This window comes from Mesocricetus auratus, unplaced genomic scaffold (assembly GCF_017639785.1).
Source record: "Mesocricetus auratus isolate SY011 unplaced genomic scaffold, BCM_Maur_2.0 Super-Scaffold_15014, whole genome shotgun sequence".
NCBI lineage: Eukaryota > Metazoa > Chordata > Mammalia > Rodentia > Cricetidae > Mesocricetus > Mesocricetus auratus.
Window position 1 is genome coordinate 63,892,200 of NW_024429186.1, and position 20,022 is coordinate 63,912,221.

General features: G+C 43.2%; 2 protein-coding genes across 2 annotated transcripts; both read left to right on the plus strand.

Annotated features, from left to right (window-relative positions):
• The first annotated feature begins 606 nt into the window (after positions 1 to 606).
• On the plus strand, positions 607 to 10,319 carry Dtd2 (D-aminoacyl-tRNA deacylase 2). Its single transcript, XM_040743109.1, has 3 exons — positions 607 to 749; positions 3,131 to 3,200; positions 9,946 to 10,319. The coding sequence occupies exons 1-3, from the start codon at positions 639 to 641 to the stop codon at positions 10,269 to 10,271; spliced, it is 507 nt and encodes a 168-aa protein (XP_040599043.1). The 5' UTR covers positions 607 to 638; the 3' UTR covers positions 10,272 to 10,319.
• Positions 5,923 to 8,305, plus strand: LOC101823117 (probable 18S rRNA (guanine-N(7))-methyltransferase). The gene is given in 2 exon segments (XM_040743108.1): positions 5,923 to 7,122; positions 7,124 to 8,305. Coding segments are annotated over 2 exon segments (843 nt in total). The 5' UTR covers positions 5,923 to 7,036; the 3' UTR covers positions 7,881 to 8,305.
• Positions 10,320 to 20,022: the final 9,703 nt, after the last annotated feature.

Genomic DNA, 20,022 nt, shown 5'->3' on the forward strand with positions numbered 1-20,022 from the left:
GTGGCTTTGGAGGCTGTCCTGGAACTCACTCTGTAGACCAGGCTGGCCTCCAACTCACAGAGATCCGCCTGCCTCTGCCTCCTGAGTGCTGGGATTAAAGGCGTGCGCCACCAACGTCCGGCCTCGACTCACGGTTTTAACTCCATCTCTGTCTGCTTCAAGGTCAACTGATTTCATTCTAGTTATTTGTCTTTATAATGAGCATAGAATGAATTTAACTCTGACTTAATTCTTCCAACATCTAGAAACCTAAGCCTTCTGAAGTGAAAAGTGTTTCTTCAAAAGATTTGAGGCAGAGCCAGGGCAGAGGCACATCTGTAACCCCTGCGATTGGGTAGAGGAAGGAGATTAAGGAAGGGGTTCAAGGTCAGCCTCAGTTACATGGCTACCGATACCAACCTCGGCTCTATGCGACCCTATCTCCAAAATCAAACCAAAAACAAGGTATCTGAGGATGAAATTACGTCTCTCTAAACGCAAACCCTCCTCATTAACGGGGAACTCGGCTTAGGGACACGCTTTGGATAAACTGCTCAGCCGAGATTCAGGAGAGCACCGCAGAGGCCCCGCCCTCCCTAGGCGAAGCTACGGGTGGTGGGCGGAGCCTAAACTGAGCTTGCGCAGCGCGGACCCGAGCCATGGCGGACGGCGGCAACGCTGTGCTGGCCCGCGCGCTCCTGCAGCAGTGCCTGCACGCTCACCTCCAAGTGCGCCCAGCCGACGGGGACGCCGCGGCTCAGTGGGTGGAGGTAATGCCCGGCCCCTCTCCCACGGCCGTGCTGGCCTTTCTCTCCTCTCTCGTGGGAGGTGATCCTTCCCGTCTGCTCACCCTAGTGGGCGGCCTCGTTGTCTCTTTGGACTTGCTTCTGGTGGCCTTTCCTCATTGGCTCTCTCTGTAACCCAACCTGAGGGTGATCCTTCTGCCTTAAGTAAGCCACCTGCAGAACTGTGCTCAGAATTTTTAGGAAATCTCATTCACCTCCACTATGGTAGGTTTCACATCCAGCACTCCTTAACACAGACCTGTCGTCATAGTAAAGATCACCCATGAACCGTGTATGCGGGTGGTCTTAAAGCAAGCATTTAAAAACTCTGTCACCAGGTTTGGTGGCAGCGTTGCCTTTAATCCCAGCACTCCCGAAGGCAGTTCAAGGCCGGCCATCCAGGTCTGTGTACTGAGTTTCAGGCCAGCCAGAACTATGTGGAGAAAACCCTACTTTAAATAATTTTCCAGTATCCTCGCCATCGCTCTTTTCCTTGAGATCCTGAAGATTTGTTTATATCTTTAAAATTACCTATTTTAATTGTTGCCTTCTGGATGATAGATTCCGAACTCAGTCATGTAGAGTCCACCCTTTATCATTCCTCTGCTGTCCCCACCACATTTCCTGACGCAGAATCACACGTTTTATTGCAGCCTTCCAAACTGTCCCTTTGGGTTTATAAAATTTAGACGCTGTTTCAAAGGCTTTTCCTTCCCTCCCACACATTTAAGGAGCTGACGAGTAATTAATTAATCATCCTTCACTCTGTTCTATTATCAAAGTTTTTTTAAATGAGGTATTATGTTTGAAGGTTACCTTGCTTCTTCTTAGTTTTAATCATGTAGACTTTGCTGTCCCAAAGGAATGTATTTCTTCCTAAGAACTGAACGTTTTAAAGTCACAGTGACTTTTTTTAGGTCACAAGTTAAGACACATTATTGAAATTAATAACATATAGAAGTAGTAATGCTGTCTGTTATTGGGAAGTGTGGGTGTTTATGGTAATAACTAGGTACTTAATTCTGGCATCCAGGTGCCAAATGTGACTGTGTGGAAAACTTGGGCTCAAACTCAGAATTCTGTTAGAAGTACTTGCCTATTGCTCCAATAATACAGTTGCCCCTTTAAAAAAAATAAAAATGACTGCTGGGCTGTAGAAATAGCTCCTCAGTTAAAAGCAAGTGTTGCTCTTGAAGAGAACTGGAGTTCAGTTCTCTGCACACATGTTGGCTGACAACCACCTGTAACTCCAGTTTCATGGGATCTGATGGCTTCCTCTAGGCTTCACAGGCACCTGCCATTGTACACACACACAAACACACACACACACAATTAAAATAGTTTTCCAGGTAAGCCAAGTATGAGTGCAGAGCTATGTTTACCAGGAAACCATGCATATAAACAGCCAGAAAGATATAGTTGAATGTAAATGCCGCTAACTGTTAAATTGAGTCCCAATTGTGTATGAAGCATGCAAAATGCTTTGGAAGTTAAAATGTGAAATAAATTGTACCTTTGCCTTTAAATTTATTTTTATATGACATTTAATAAACACCTGTGTCATACTGTGAACTCAGCACTGTTTTAAGTAGCTGCAGTTATTGACTCCTTTAATCTTTGTGGTTGCTCCTGAATCAAGTGAGGCTCCCAGAGTCAAGCATATTAACACAAAATCACAGCTAAAACGATCACTTTAACAGTAGCATCAAAGTCATTTATCACTTGTTTATTTTCCTGTAGTCTGTGTCTTATAGGAACCAGAAAAAAAAATAATCCAAGTCATTACATAAGATGAAAAAATGTGTATTCCTGATAACAACCAATCTTTTCATATACAATTATTGGAGTAAGTATAATTTCCAAAGCTTAATCGTTGGGTTTACTTGAGGCATTGGCCACAATAACAGAAAAAGCAATTGAGCAGTTTCCTGGAGTTTCTAGAAATAGGAAATACTACTCTAAGGACGTCAGTGACACTGTTGCTTGCTCAGCAGTCCTGTGTGGTACAGTGGAATTCATCTGGTGTTGGAGAAGTCAGCCTGCAAGCTAAGTCCTCAGTCTGTCAGCCTTGCCTGCTCTGGACCAGGCTGAGTGAAAGCTCTGCTGGCTTTGTAGAAACAAAAGAACGTGTGATTTGTGATCCTCACAGCTTTTACTGTATTGTAATCTTAACTTTTGGAATAAATAATCATGGTGATTAAGACTGGAGAAAGAGTTTGGTTTCCATAATTAGAATTCAAAATTATTCTTATTTCTCTCCCTTGGCTTTTAACCCCCATGCTTGGAAACATTGTAAAATGTCCCCCATTGAGCTGTTTCTCTGTAGACTTCTTTCTAATCTAGGTTCCTGTGGTGATTTCTCATAGATCCAGAGAGGATTAGTGATCTATGTGTGCTTCTTCAAGGGAGCGGACAAAGAACTTCTTCCCAAGATGGGTATGTGTGTTTCTCTCTGCTCACAGAGAGAGGGGTATGGGGAATGTTGTATTGAACTCACTGTGATGTAGGACAAATAACGGTACAAAGACGGGACTATCAGAGAGCAAATGGACAGAAAGTACAAAACCACTGTATTGGTTTGGGTGGGAGTATGTTGTGTTTTGTTTTTATGGGGCTTGGGGTTGAACCTAGGACTTGTACATGTGCTCTGGGATAATCCTTCTGTGTGGTATGAATATGTTTTGCTCTCATTGGTTAACAAAGAAGCTGCTTTGGCCTATAGCAAGGCAGAGTAAGGTAAGGCAGGAAAGCAAACTGAGGAAGAAGGTGGAGTCAGAGAAAGGGATGCAAGCTAGCCTCCAGAACACCAATATGTGCTCGAGAATAGGTAAAGCCATGAAGCCACTTGACAAAGTGTACATGAATAAAAATGGGTTAATTTAAGTTGTAAGAGCTAGTTAGTAATAAGCCTGAGCTATAGGCCGAGCGTTCTGTATTTAATATAAGCTTTTGTGTGGTTGTTTGAAACTGGGCAGTCAGGACAAAAGAAAAGTTCTGCCTCTGAATACACACATGTTAAGCAAGTGCTCTGCCACTGACCTCAGCTGATGAGCATGATTTATTTTGTTTTTACTTTTTTGTTTTGTTTGTTGTAGCGCTAGGAATCGAAGCCCAGGCCTAGAGCATGTTAAGAAGTGCCCCTCATTGCACTGTATCTGTCCTAAGCCCTTTTTAGCAATTAACATCTGAACAAAAACGTTTTGAATGAAAAAAAATACCATAATGAGACCTAATTCTTTGTAAACTAGTTTTTCTTAATAATCTTAAATCAGGTCTTGACAATTTACCCAGCTGACCTTCAATTCCTTTTACATCCCAGGAGGGTGCTGAGTGCAGTCTTTCTGCTACAGCCTCCAGAGTTGCTAGGATTGCAGGCCCAGCTCCAGGAGCATGGGGGGTAGCTGGCTGGTTTGTTCTTTCTCTTCTCTTTTATTTGTGTATTGGTGTTTTTGCCTGGCTGTATGTCTGCCGCGTATATGCTTGATGCCCTCAGAGGCCAAAGAGGGCATCAGATTCCCCTGGAACCTGCATGTGCTGCTGGGACTGGGACCCAGGCTCCCTGGAAGAGCAGCAGGGGCTCTTAACTACTGAGCCATCTCTGCAGCCCCGAGAAGCATGATCCTAAATTGTTCTGGTATATTAATTAATTATATTGCTTATTGTAAAATTTAGAGGATGCACATATGGTGAAATTCTTTTAAAATATCACAGTATTGCGGGTGGTTTGTAGACGACACGTGAGCCCATATGCACAACACACTTTCTGCCCAGAGTGCAGAGGGTTGTGAGAGTGGGAGGCCATGGAGTTCCAAGCAGATGCTGCTTTTCTTTCTTTACCATGCCCCGAATGTGTGCGTGCGTGCGTGCGTGCGTGTGTGCGTGCGTGCGTGTGTGTATGTGTGTGTGTGTGTGTGTGTGTTCGTTCATTTTACAAAATGACAGGTTTTATAGAAGCATATCATGTACTTTGTCCTTATTTACTTCCCATTACCCTCTTGTCCCCCTCATCCTGCATGGTCCCATCCCTCTCCCCATCAGATAAGAGCATCCCTCATAGGGACAGTCAATGACAATGTATGTATATACAGCATGTGTGTCGAATCAAATCTAGACAACTCAGCCTTATATCACTGATACAGGAGAATTTATAGCAACCATTTATGTTAGGTTTTATATAAATATATAAACGTAGTTTTCCTGGTTCTTGAATCAGTCTTAGTGATGTCACAGCCATACTTCCTCTGAGGATATAGAAAACAGAGTAAATGTTCAGGGACCTAACTTAGCTGCTACAGCTTTCCAGTATTCTATACAGTCCACAGCCCTGCACATTCCTTGTGATAGATAATCCCATGGGTTCAGATGTACTGAATCAAATCACATACTGTTATAAGGCAGTATTTGGTTCAAAAGTTATGCTCAGAAAAAATCCTGAAATAATGGAACTATTCCTAACATTGGGGGGTAGTTTATATGTTCCTCACTGGTAAAATATGGCACAAATTAGAGTAATAAGTAATTTAAGCTGAGCACAGTGTCATGTGCCTATAGTTCCAACTAATCGGGGGACTGGGGTTAGAAGCCAGCCTCTGAACAAGAGAGCTGGCCATGTCACCAAAGAAAAAACAATATAAGCAGATAGTTAAAGCTCTCAGAAGTTAACCTAGACAAGATTAATGAAAATGAAACTCATGGGCACATAACCCATTGATTACACCTTATCCAGAAAGTCAAAACTAAGGAAATTTTGCTCTGATATATCAAACTTGCCTGACAACTTTGTCAAGGTGTGAAAACTACTTGGGAAAGGACTGTGACGGGTGAGGATGGAAGCTAGTGACTATAATAGTCTGGAATCTGAACCTGTAGGAGAAGCCTTTGAGGGCTTGAGAAGATGAGATGGAGCTCCTTCTGACCTGGAGGTATTTGTCAGGTCCTGATGTTGAGGTGTCAAACATTCTGCTCATTTTCCTAAATTAGTATTTTACCTTGGTCGTTCCTGTTGTCCATAGGAATGTAATAATATTCTTCAAATACAAAAATAAAATGTTGGTCATTTGTAGCTGGGCAGTGGTGGATCACATCTTTAGTCCTAGCACTTGGGAGGCAGAAGCAGGCAAATCTCTGGGTCCCAGGTCAGCCTGGTCTACAGAGGGAGTTCCAGGACACCCAGGAACTCAAAACCCCGTCTCAAAAAAACAAAGAATGACTTGCAAAGTTGTCTTGTTATGTCTTAATTATATAATGAGGTAAAATAAGCCCACCAAACCCAAGCTGCATTTTGTTTTACAGTGACTAAACCTGTATGTTTCTGCCTTTGTTTTTATGAGTTCACTCTAAATACATGTGTAAGACTATTGAAAATGCAGAGGACACCTACCCTAAGTCTTTTTGTGAATCATGTAACAAACAAGCATTTATTGAGAGAGTAGTTTGTACTCCCCTCTGTTCCATGAGTGAGCCAGTGTGATGAGGTTCTCTTAAAGCCCACTTCATACTTACTCACGGATCAGACCTGTCCAATCAAGCCTTATATAACCAGCTATGTCCATGACGTCTGAAATACCATAGCTATCGTAGAAATGTATAGACTCTTCCTCAGTTCGTCTTCAGTATAATTATACCAAGACCAGGGGTCTGTCAAAGCTTGATTTCCTGTCCATGTCACTGGGGGTATTTACTAACCCATCTTACGTTCTTTAAGTTTCTAACATGCTATTAATTGTCATCTCATTTCAGTTTAACTTGCTTCTATTTCTTTCTGCTGTATTTACTTCTACATACCGACATGTGAGTTCTCAGTTACAGCCAGTAGAGGGAGGTGTGTGAAAGTATAATAAAAAATGGTATTCCTGCTCAATGCCTATTAATCCAAAATTGCTAACTTAGTGTGTCATGAGCCTGAAGCCTGGGTAGCTAAATAGTAATTTCAGTTGCGATGATGTTCTGGAGAGTTTCTGTTTCCTGAGATGTAGTCAGTAGGGCTGCTGGCTATAAGGCAGGGTCCTGTTCACAACAGAGAATTACACAGGTGTTTAAAGAGAAATGTTAGTTAAATGAAAAGTGACGAGGCTTTGAAAAGTGATGAGGCTTGCAACCTAGGTTAGGAATCGACTGATCTTTACCACGATTAGTAGAGTAGGGTAATAGCCAGTTCCTTACTGGTGTTTACTACAGAATATGTAGTAATTGAAATCAACCAGACTAGAAAACATGCCTTTTTAAAAAAAGTCTATGGGCCGGCACCAGCGTGCTGCTGCGGTGCCCCGGAGATGGCGTCTCGAAGCGGCAGACCCGAGCACAGCGGGCCGCCAGAGCTGTTTTATGACCAGAATGCAGCCCGGAAATACGTTCGCAACACGGATGATTGACATCCAGGCCAAGATGACTGAGCGAGCATTGGAGCTTCTCTGTTTGCCAGAGGTTCAGCCCTCTTTTCTGTTGGACATTGGCTGCGGTTCTGGACTGAGTGGAGACTTTATCTCAGAAGAGGGGCACTATTGGGTGGGCATTGACATCAGCCCTGCCATGCTGGATGCTGGCTTGGACCGAGACATAGAGGGAGACCTGCTGCTCGGGGGCCTGGGCCAGGGGATCGCTTTCAGACCGGGTTCTTTTGATGGCTGCATTAGCATCTCAGCTGTTCAGTGGCTCTGCAATGCAAACAAGAAGTCGGACGTCCCTGCCAGGCGCCTCTACTGCTTCTTTTCTTCTCTGTACTCCGCCCTTGTCCACAGGGCCCGAGCCGGCTTGCAGCTGTACCCTGAGAACTCGGAGCAGCTGGAGCTGATCACAGCCCAGGCCACAAGGGCGGGCTTTGCCGGTGGCGTGGTGGTGGACTTCCCCAACAGTGCCAAAGCAAAGAAGTTCTACCTCTGTCTGTTTTCTGGGCCTTCCACCTCCCTGCCAAAGGGGCTGACTGAAAGTCAGGATGCAGACCAGGCCACTGAGTTCGCGTTCACCAGTGAGAGGGCCCCGCACTATAGGGCACGGCGGGACCTGCTGAAGAAGAGCAGGGAATGGGTTCTAGAGAAGAAGGAGAGGCGCAGGTGCCAAGGCAAGGAGGCCAGACCTGACACCCAGTACACGGGCCACAAGCGAAAGCCCCGCTTCTGAGGGTGCTGGATCTAATCAAGTGGAGATCCTGGCCACCCACACCTGCATCCGGCCCTGCAGACGGCCCTGGCCACCCACATCTGCATCCAGCCCTGCAGACGGCCCTGGCCACCCACACCTGCATCCAGCCCTGTAGACGGCCCTGGCCACCCATTCTGTTCAGAGGTTGGGAGCTGTCCAATCCAGGACTACCTCTGAGGAATTTTCTAGATTGAATTGTTTACCTCAGCAGCTAGCAACATAGTATTTTAGAAAAGTTGTGAATTTCTCAAAATATTTTTTTCACTAAAAGAGTTTCAGGGACTTGGGTTTGGCAGCCCAGATCCTGTAATCCCAACACCCTCCCGAGAGGCTGAGACAGCAAGATGGAAAGTTCCAGGTCAGTCTGAGCTACACAGCAAAAACCTGTCTTAAAAAAAAAAAAAAACAAGAAAAAAAATTCTAAGGATGTTTTATTTTGTCTTAAATACATTAAATCACTTTCTAAGTAAAAAAAAAAAGTCTATGTATCCCTGGCTGGACTGGAACTCAAAGATCTGTCTACGTGGGATGAAAGGCTGTTCCGTGCTGTTTCGTGCCTAGTGGAAAGAGTACCTTTAAAGCATGGGCTGAGGACAGGCGTGTAAGGTTTATAGAATTCCTTACTACTTGCTCTGTTCTTCATGAGAAGAGTTCATGTTTACCTTTGTAGAGGGAGGGAGAACCTAAGTCTATATAAATCTTATTTACTTCAAAATGGTTAATGAGATATAAAGGTTTTCTGGCTAGGCGGTGGTGGCGCACGCCTTTAATCTCAGCACTCTGGAGGCAGAGGCAGGCAGATCTCTGTGGGTTCTCGGCCAGCCTTGTCTTCAAAGAGAGTTCCAGGACAGTCTCCAAAAACTATGGAGAAACCCTGTCTCGGGAAAAAAGAAAGGAAGAAAAAAGGTTTTCTGAATTTAGGTTTCTAAATACACATATATGTTTGTGGTGATTTGGGTAAACAATCTCAGTGCTATGAAAAACATCACCATGCAGTTTTGGGGATTGGCTTTTTGTTTGTTCATTTGTTTATGAGATTTTATTTTTTTATTTATTTTTATTTTTTTGGTTTTTCGAGACAGGGTTTCTCTGTATTGTTTTCAAGGCTGTCGGTCCAGCCTGGCCTCGAACTCACAGAGATCCGCCTGCCTCTGCCTCCCGAGTGCTGGGATTAAAGGCATGCGCCACCAACGCCCGGCTTATGAGATTTTATTTTAAGTGTATAGCTGTTTTGCTTGCACATATGTGTCTGCATTGCCTGCAGAGGCCAGAAGAGTGCATTGATCCTCTGGTACTGGAGTCAGAGACAGTTGTTAGCTGTCATGTGGATGTTGGAAACCAAATATCAGTCCTCTGGGAGAGAATCCAGTACTTTAACAACCCAGTCTTCTCTCCAGCCTCCACTATACACATACGCATACGCATACACATATACATCAGCCTCCACTATATACATACGCATACACACCAGCCTCCACTATATGCATATACATACACATACACATTTATGCTGTCAGTAGCTCTGTATCTTTTGTTTACATTTTAAAGTGTAATAATGAATTTTGCCCTTGCATTTCCCCAATAAGCCTTATTTAGAAAGTGTTAGTCCATGTAAATAGTGCCTAAAATTGTGAGATTATAAAATCATCTGGTTTATAATGAAATTGAACCAGGGAATATTTGTTTATGAAATAAAACAAGCAGAGAAACAAACATTCATGTGTTCCCCAGAGGCAGCAATATTTGAGGTTCTAATGTACAGTTAAATTTTTGAATATAGACCTTTCTGTATGAACTTTATGTAGGAGAGCCTAATTGTTGGGTCACATTTGAAGCACCTTGGTATTTTCTGTATGAAAATCAGAATTTTCGTGTGTGTGTGTGTGTGTGTGTGTGTGTGTGTAAAACGCCCTTTTTAACATATAGAAACTGAGTTTTTAAACAGGTTTTAAATATGAAATTTGGTAACCAATTAAAAGATTGATGGTTTTCTTCATGTTTGTTTTTCACTTCAAAATGTTTTACCTTTTTTTCCCCTACCCAGTTAATACGCTGTTAAACGTGAAGTTAAGTGAAACAGAAAACGGCAAACACGTCTCTATCCTGGATCTGCCTGGTGACGTTCTTATCATCCCCCAAGCCACGCTCGGGGGCAGGGTGAAGGGAAGAAGCATGCAGTATCACTGTAACTCTGGGAAGGAGGAAGGCTCGGAACTGTACTCTCAGTTCGTGTGTCTGTGTGAGAAAGCGCTAGCCGCCAACAGCAAGTGTGCGGAGGCGGGCGTGGTCGTGGCGCACGGCACCTACGGGAACAGGCAAGTCTTAAAACTGGATACCAACGGACCATACACGCACCTAATTGAGTTTTAAAGACCCGCTTCCACAGCTGCTTCCTGATATAAAGCAACCTGGACTCTACTTAGTGTGTGTATGTGTGTTTGTTTGTTTGTTTTTCCCCTTCATTGGAAGACTCAGATCTGCCATGTGTTTAGGCAAGAAAACCCTGGATCCAAGCTGGGCATACTGGCGCATTCCTTTAATCCCGGCACTCAAGAGGCAGAGGCAGGCAGATTTCTGTCGCTTGCAGGTCACCCTGGTCCAGATAGCAAACTCAAGGACAGCCAGGGCTTTATCAAGAGACCCAGTCACAAAAATAAAGAAATTGGGAAAACAAATGACTCATTTGTAAAAGGCAACACTGGTTTTTGCAAACTCCTCTGACTTGACTTTAAAATATGTTTTTAAGAGTATAAACTAGGACGTAGTGATGACTCAGTAGTGAAGAGTTTTTGCTACTCTTCAGGAGGACCTGGGTTCAGTGCCCAGCATGGATAGACCCTAACATTCTGTACAGGGCTCCCATGTGCACCAGCATACATAGATAAAAAATAAATAGTAAAATCTTTAAGGTATTTTTAAAATGAAAAATAAATATTTCTAATGACCAGAACTAGACATCTGAGGTAGCTGAGGAATCTTCCCTGAGTCTGTTCTGACACTTCAAATTCCTGTTGCGCACACACCCTGAAATCCTTTTTTCATAGCTTTCCTGTAAGGTTCTATTTTGGAACTTAAGAATCAATAGCTTGAGCTCATTATCCTTAACTTTTGTTTTATTGATTCACAATGCAGTTGCTGAAATGTAATAAACTATTCATAAGCTTCGAAACCCCAATTCTTCTTAAATCTCCTCCAAGGACATGTGCATGTCTTTCAGAAAGATTACATTACTTACTTTAAGTAATCTTGATTTTCTGCCTAGGTAAAATGCTGACTCACAGCCCTGGATGGAGTTGAAGCAATTCTTATAAAAACTGCCTGAGACACTTGTGGAGAAAGGCACTCCAAGTTCATGGAACGTTGTTAATTAGAAATGATGGCAGATAGGGGGGGAAATCAGGAAAAATAATAGATTTGGAAGTGACTTCACCTTTACTTTTTGTAGCTTTTTTGTGCTCAAGGGGCTCAAAAACCCATCAACATACACATTTGATTTTCATATCTATAATGAGAATAGCACTGTACACAGAAAAGTCATTTTCTCCAAGTCATCCAACAAGTCATCTCATCCTCTAACTTCTATAGTGAGACTTGTTGCTAGTTAATTCATTTATTTACTAAATTAGGCACAAGTTGAATTGTCCCTAATATGGATGCCTTTTGCCTCAGTCTTTCTAAGATTTTAGAATGTTTCAAACAAGATACTTCCTAAATATTTTTCAGAGATGTATTTTTATCATGTGTGTCTGTCTGTAGGTATGTCCATGTGAGTGCAGGGGCCTTTGGAGACTAGGGGCTCCCCTGGAGCTGGAGTTACGGGTGGTTGTGCCTGATGTGGCTGTGGATATAAGCAATACATGCTCTTAACCTCTGAGTGAGCCATCTCTCTAAGCACCCCTAAGTGTTTTTTAATCTCTCAATTTAGAATCTGGTAAACACTTGTAGAAAATATTGCATGTACGATGCAACAGATATGGTTTTCATGTCTTGAACACAATCATGTAAAGTAAAGTAACAAAACTGGAAAGGTCACTCAGTGGTTAAGGTCATGTACTCTCCAAAGACCAGAGTTCAGCTCCCAGCACCCTCATCAGGCAATTCACAACATCCTGTAACTACAGCCATGGGACTTGCGCACGCGCATGTGCTCTCACACACACACACACACACACACTCTTTTTTTTTTTTTTAATCTTCAAAAGGAAAATGACGCACACCTTTGCCATTACTTCAAGTTATAAAAGGCCGAGGCATGCAGGCCAAAAAAAAAAAAAAATCATCAGATCCACAAGAATGAGTTACAGACAATTATTACATGGCTGTTAACCACCATGTGGGTGCTGGGAACTGAACCCAAGTCCTTTAGAAGAGCAGCCAGTGCTCTTAACCACTAAGCAATCTCTGTGGCCCCACAACCTATTAGTTGATTGAAATAAGAGTTGATTCTGCAGGGGAAGAGTTAGTAGAAAAGTTTTCATTTTGAGCACTCACCTTGAGAATTATTTTAAATGTGTTCATTTTGATGGCTCATATACCTTCTTGCAAGCTGTCTTCAAGGCAGTGTTTCTAGAATATGTCTTTATCTACAGCACTGCATTGCTTAGAAGGTGTTGTAACTCTTTATCTGCAGGACAAAGTCTACACATCAGAGATCGGAATCAAGTTTCCCCTACAGTCAATCAACTGTAGTGAGGTCTGGTCACCAAGAGTAAAAATTCACACAACATTCCCTTGTGATAAAAGTGTGGTTGTTATTCTTCAAGACAAGTGGCAAAGAATGCTTTAGTATTTGATACTGCTGTTTGGTAACATTTATTCTGTCAGTATGGAGCCAACAGATCATTAATGTAGACACTATTCATAAGCCAGAACCTTGGGTAGTAACTTGCAAAGAAAGCAAAGTTCAAGAGGCCAAAAACTCTAAAGATAGCAGAGAAACATTGTTGAGCAAAGGTACTTTTCAGTACATAAACAAGAGGCCTGCAAGATGGCTGGGGGTAAAGGTACCTGCTTTACAATCTGAGTTCAATTCCTGGGACCCGTGTGGCAGAAGAGAGAACCAACTCCGTGAGTGGTCCTCTCACCTCCATGTTCACATTGTGACAATAGTCTACCTGATGGGGAAGTCCTGTGTATATGTCAATAAAGCACTGTTGGCCAATAGGGAAGCAAGATAGGTGGGACTAGGAGTCCAGGAGGACTCTGGGAAGGAGAAACACAGGGAGTCACCATTTAGCTGCCATAGGGGTAAGAAGTCCGGGCCCTATTCTCCGGTAAGAGAAATACTTAGATTAATAATTATGGAGTAAATACTTAAGTCAGAGCTAGCCAGTAAGAAACAAGCAAGGCCAACAGTTCATAATTAATACAGTGTCTTGTGTGTTATTTGGGGACTACAATGCGGCAGAGCCCAGGCGACTGGTAGGGAAAAACCAAAGTGGCTGACAAGGAAAAAGCTTCACTCAACACTACCTATTCATGAAATCAGCCAATAAAATATGAAAAACAATTGGAAATACTAAGAAAAATAGCATAAGGTCAGAGGAGGCACCTGGGGCCTAAAAAGGAGTTTTCAGAACGGGTAGTGGTGGCACACACCTTTAATTCCAGCACAGGCAGAGGCAGTTGGATCACCATGAGTTCTAGGCCAGCCTAGTCTGTACAGAAAGTTCCAGGACAGCCAAGGCTACACAGAGAAACCCTGCCTGAAACAACAAAAACAAACAAAAATTTCAGAGCTTATAGGACAATTGAAATGTGTCTTATTTACTTTTTTATTGCTGTGAAGAGACACCATGACCAAGGGATCATAAAGAGTTTACTGGGGACTTTCTTACAATTCCAGAGGATTATTCCATAGCCATCATGGTGGGGTGGCAGCAGGCAGGCGAGCATAATGCTGGATGGAGCAATAGCTGAGAGCTTACATATTGAGACAATAACCATGAGGCAGAGTCAACTAGAATGGTATAGGCTTTTGAAGCCTCAAAGCCTCCCTCAGTGACACAGCTCCTCCAACCAGGCCACACCTCCTAATCCCTCCCAAGCAGTTCCACCAACTGGGGTTCAAGCATATGAGCCTGAGGTGGGGATTCTCATTCTAGCCATCCCACTGTCTCTGCAACATTAGGGACTCTTAAATTTCTGTAGAAGATAGCATCTCAGCTGGTATGGGTCTCATCAAGAGGACCTCTTGAAATGCAGTGCTAAATCACAGTCTTAGAAGTCAAAAGCTGTCTAGTCACCAAGCTACATGCCAGGTGGTTCTTGCATGCACCAGAATCTCAGACCCATCACTCAGAACCAAGTCCAGATTTCAAAGGTTGGTACCAGAGGGTTTTATTTTAGCTTTTTACAATTATTCATAGTGCGGAGATGCATGCCATAAAGCCAGCATGGATGTCAAAGGACATTTTCCAGGAATTGGCTCTTTCCTTCTGTCATGTGGGTCCTGGGGATTGAACCAGGTAAATAGGCCCGGCAGCAAGTTCCTTTACCCATTGAACTACCTCACCTGCCCTCCAGCTCACCTTTCAAAACTTCCCTCCCACACTGCCCTCAGAGCTTCTTTGGTATGGGCCTAGCATCATTTTTCAGGTCACGCCTTAACCTCATTGCCCTCTTTCGCCCTCTAAATCCACCACCATTTGCTCTGCAGCTTCAGACAGTCTCCTTCATCCCTACAGTAATTTCTGTTGCCATCATCCTTCGCATTTACACTTGTACCAGTCTTGAAACCTGGGATGTGTTATGTGATTGAGTACTTTCCATTTCTAGACGATAAGAGTGTATTAACGTGGGGACACAGAATAATAGAGGGCAGACAGCATACAGTTCAAATATTTTATCCTACAGCTTTGCCACAGTGCCACTCCTGTTACCCCCTTTGGCAGTTCTCAGTGAGCTCTATCAGACGCAATGGTGGTGATGTGCCTATGGCCAGAATACTCTTGATATCAGTCCAATTATATTGTTAATTCACAGTGGATTTCTTAGTTATAAAGATTGGAGCTACAAGAAGCAAGTTTAATATAGCTGCACCTTGCTTTGCTATATGATACCAGAAGAATGCTAAGCCAACAAGAGCGAATGATTGGTGTGTTGTCTCAAGGTTTACCCTGTAGTACCTTCCTATAAAGTACAGCTGTATTTGTATAAAAGTTTTGTCTATGAAACAGTGTTCAAAAAGCAAATATCCTTAAAATACACAAGTTAAATACCATGTAAGGAAACATCTATTTTGGTCTTTCTAAAAATAAACTATGAAACAAAAATTGTGAATTGTGTTTATTAACACGAATTTTGATGATGCAAGCTTTATTAGCACGCTCCCTCCATATAATCTCAGAATAAAAGCAGTTCTTTGGTATGTAATACAAACAACAAGTGCTGAGATAAATATCATGGTGTTTAAGACATGGTCTCACTATGTAGCCCTGGCTGTTCTTGAACTCACTATGTAGACCAAGCTGCCCAGGAACTCACAGAGATATGCCTGCCCCATCTCTCAGTTGGTTAGTAAAGGCATGCATCACTATAACCCCATGGTCCTACTTTTAACTGTTGTTTTTTTATTTTAAGTTATGGAAGCATGAATAAATTTGCTTCCCAGGGTCTCACGGAGAGAAGGGATTCCCCAAGGAAGAAGGTCCCCATGCCAGGTGAGCAGCAAGCCTGGACAAGGCCCCTTGAGGGCATCAGAGACCAAGTATACAGGAGCCTGGAGATCTCCAGATCTAACCTAGCACACAATGAGAAGGTGGAGAAGATGCCTGCTCCCCCGACACTTGCATGACAAGCCTCAGGAACACTAGTGTGGGAGACGGATGCTAGGTCCCAGAAGGCTGCCTCTGAGCTCTACAGAGTCTCAGGTGGCTGCTTGCTGTGCTGTGTGTCAGAGGGGACCCGGAAGCAGCAAACCCCTGCCTATTCCAGAATGCCTGTGAATTAGAATCTCCAGGCAGTCCTTTGAGGTAACAATAAAAGCTGGTGAGTACAATAAGTAGCCAGAGCATGTGTTTCAGGCTTTAGAAGGGTGGGACAGGGTGAGCAGGGATCTCAGTTGAGAAAGCACTAGGCATCTGAGATTATTGTGTCAGGCTGAGCTTCCCGGAGAGGGTCCCAACTGGCCTCTTGAAAGCAAGGCAACAATGGGCAAGATCTTCAGGTGGGTGTTAGTGCAGGACACTAGTCGTGTCAGAAAGGGATTTTACTGACTGACACTGGGCTTCAAAGGGCCTGAGTGGGCTGGGATTTGATGAGAAAAAAATGGGTCCATGTTGTGGAATATTAGTTGAAGATGTATTACATTCGCTTATGCTGTGGAATATTTGTTTAATGATGCAAAGATGTGTTGCATGCTTTATGTTGCATTTGTTTAACTCTGTAAAGCTATTACTTTGCCTGTCTAAAACACCTGATTGGTCTAATAAAGAGCTGAATGGCCAATAGCTAGGCAGGAAAGGGATAGGTGGAGTTGCCAAGCAGAGAGAGTAAATAGGAGGAGAAATCTAGGCTCAAGAAAAGAGAGAGATCAAGAAGTGAGAAATGGAGGAAAGGAAGATGCCAGGGGCCAGCCACAGAGTAAGAAGGAAAGGAAGATATACAGAATAAAGAGAGGTAAAAAGCCCAAAGTCACTGGGTGGTGGTGGGACACGCCTTGAATCCCAGCACTCAGAAGGCAGAGGCTGTGAGTTCAAAGCCAGCCTGGTCTACAGAGTGAGTTCCAGAATAGCTAGGACTGCACAGAGAAACCCTGTCTCAAAAAACAAAACAAAACAAAAAAGCCCAGAGCCAAAATGTAGTTAGAAAGAGACAGGATAACTTTATATAAAGCTGACTAGAAACAAGCCAAGCTAAGGCCAGGCATTCATCAGAAAGAATAAGTCTCCATGTATTTATTTGAGGACTGGGTGGTAGTCCCCCAAACAGGGTAAGAAAAAAAACACTACAGGTGGTAACAATGTGGAGTCAGGAAGGAGACAAAAAGAAGGAGGTGACAACAGGACTACAAGAAGTCAGTCTGTCCCCTAAAGACCAGGTAACACGAGATTAATTATTTGAATATGTTAGTATTTTATCCCAAAGAAACTTAAAATTTGGCCTATTAGCCTTTTACCTGAAAATAAAAAGGAATGTATGTATTGCATCCTCTGTAACAAAACATGAAAACCATTCCCATTGTTATATTTGGATTGGGAAAGTAATTATGAAGTTGGTTTTTTGGGGGGGTTGTTTTTGTTTGTTTGTTTGTTCTGAAATGTTTCTTTTGAAGGATGTGTCTAACCATACTAGCAAAATGTAATTCTTGGGCCCACATTTGAGGTACTGTTTACTTGAGTTTTGTATAACTGTGGGTAAACTGAGGCTCATCTCCTGTTTCTGGCATTCGTCTGACTGACTTTGAAGTCCTAATGTAAGGCTGTTTGTGAGAAAACATGACCATCTTCAAAGCTGAAATCCCTCAGTGCCTAATTATAATCAGACAACTATCCTCAGCTTTTATCCCTTCCCATTCCGTGTTCTCGCCTTTGGTAACCCAAAGTGTTGAAAAGTGTTCTTCCAGCTTTTGCGTAATGCCATATCCCACCTACAAGTCACAGTTCTGGACCTGCCAGTCAGCAAAGGAGCCAAGGCTGTGTGAAATGGTTTCAGACATAGTCCTTAACCCAAGGACTTTCTGTCTATTAATGGCAGGTCAGACATGGACACACACTGCTAGTATGTGGTCTGTGATGTCTGGACATCTGGATGTCTATGGAATGTAGAATAACAGAATACTTCTCTATCAAGTGATAAATCCGCATGTTAAAAACGGTCAGCAAGACGGCTCAGCAGGTAAGACATTTGCTACCTGGTGGCCTGAGTTTGATCCCTGGCACCCACATCAAGGTGGAAGGGGAGAACCAACTTGGGAAAGTTATCCTCTGACGTCCACATGTTTGCTGTAGCATGAGTGTGCCCACACACACACATACACGTACACACACACACACACACCTTGGAAAAGTTATCCTCTGACGTCCACATGTTTGCTGTAGCATGAGTGTGCCCACACACACACACACACACAAACAAACAAAAATTTAAGTTGTGACCATATGACCAAACTTTGAAGAATGAAAAGGCCTTCTCTTGGTACTAGGGATGGAGAAGGCATTTCAAGCTTTGGACCTATAGGTAATAAGATGCCACTGAAGGCTTTAAAAGAGAAATGACACGAGTAGAAATGGTTTCAGGGGATGGCTCTGGGTAAAGTTCTTGCCGTGCAAGTATGAAGACCCGAGTTCAGATCCCCAGAGCCCATATAAAATTCAGCGCTTGTAGCATTTATACCTCAGCACTAGTGGGGCAGAGACAAATGGATCTGTGAGGCTTGCTGCCCTGCCAGATAACCCAAAGGTGAGCCACAGTTCAGTGAGAGACACTGTCTTAAAAACAAGGCAGTGAGGATGAGGTCTTGATGTAGTCTTCTCTGGGGGTCACTCTCTAGCCTCCACATGTATGCTAAAGGAATAAAATTTAAAGGCTTAGAAGGACTACCCAGGATGCAGTGCACAGGACTGCAGAGAAAAGAGAATTTAGGGGCAGGCAGACATGCTCTTCAGAGTAGTGGGGACAAGGAGATTAGCACTCACTTATAATAAGCTGGTGGCTTTCCGTAAGATAGTAATGAGCATAATGAGGTAGTGACTGATACTTCAAAGAAAAATATTCTTCGGAGAAGCGGGTTGGCTATGGAACTCTATAAAAAGGGATTTAAAAATCACTCTAAAATTTAATGTCTGTGTTACTGGAAAGATGAATTCATATTTTAATCCACTGGGTTTTGAGGTAGCTGAAAATTTACCCACACAGAAATGTGAAGCAGTGTTAATTATAAAATTATAGATGAAAGTAAGACAAAATGTAATCACCCAGTCTTCACCGGCTGCCTGCTGACAGGTGTAAAGATGCACTCTAACACCAGAGGCACAGATTCCATCTCAAGAAGGTTATAACGCGGGGATGCCAAAAGCGTTAGCAACTAGCTGTGCCAAAAGGAAGGGTTAAAAACAGCACTGCAGAGATGGAGGGGGGATTGAAAACCCAAGCAAGCAAGATAATCTTGTTCTTGGGATGGAAAGACGAGATACATACAGCTAGGGAAGCAAATATAGTAAATGCTGGTTGTAGAACCTACATAGTCTACATAGGAAATGCTGGTTGTAGAATCTACATAATCTACATATAAAATATATATATCAAAATGCTAGTTGTGGAATCTAGGTGGTAGGGATACAGGAACCAACTATATACATCATGTCTTAACCTTTCTCAGAGGCTCCAGCTCTGAGACTCCTCAGACACCATGCACTTGCTTTGTGAGAAAGCATGTCTGCGCAGTGGACCTTTCTATCTGTAAAGTCCCCAGGTAAGCCTGGTGGCACAGATCTGTAATCCTAGCTACCGGGAAGGCCGAAGCATGACAATGACAAGTGCAAGGCAGTCTGCATAATTTAGTGGGAACTTGTCTTGAAAAATTACCAAGTGGCCAGAGCCTGGGGAAATAGCTCCGTGGTGGAGGGTTTGCCTGGTATGTGCGGGGCTCTGGGCTCCATCTCTAAGAACATCGCCCTACCAGCCCACCCCAAAAAAAATCCAAATGATAGTCAATAGGACGGAGGCACCTCCACTCCCCAAGTGAGGTTAGTTTACTGCCGCTAAAGTCTGACCCTGGAAATAGCAGGCTTGTTCTAAGGGAATTCACAGTTGTGCAGCTGCCCAGTGTTCTGTCAGAGTGTGATCTGAAGATTACCTGAATCAGAAGTTCTTCAAAATCATGTTAAAGTGCAAATTCCTGCATCTCACCCTCTCTGAGAGTGGGGAGGAATTCATATCTTGTTTGTTTTATTGAATGCTGGGAATTAAACCTATGGTTTTACACACTGAGCCATCTCCCTAGCTCCTACGTCTACCTTCTTTTTATATATACATATATTTTTTTTATTTTATTGTGTATACAGCCTTCTGCCTACAGGCCAGCAGAGGGCACCAGATCTCATTCAAGGTGGTTGTCAGCCACCATGTGGTTGCTGGGAATTGAACTCAGGACCTCTGGAAGAACAGTCAGTGCTCTTAA

Coding starts and splice junctions, on each gene's coding strand:
- Dtd2 (XM_040743109.1), top strand. CDS start 639: ATGGCGGACGGCGGCAACGCTGTGCTGGCCCGCGCGCTCCTGCAGCAG. Junction 750..3,130: donor CCGCGGCTCAGTGGGTGGAG/GTAATGCCCGGC, acceptor GATTTCTCATAG/ATCCAGAGAGGATTAGTGAT. Junction 3,201..9,945: donor AGAACTTCTTCCCAAGATGG/GTATGTGTGTTT, acceptor TCCCCTACCCAG/TTAATACGCTGTTAAACGTG.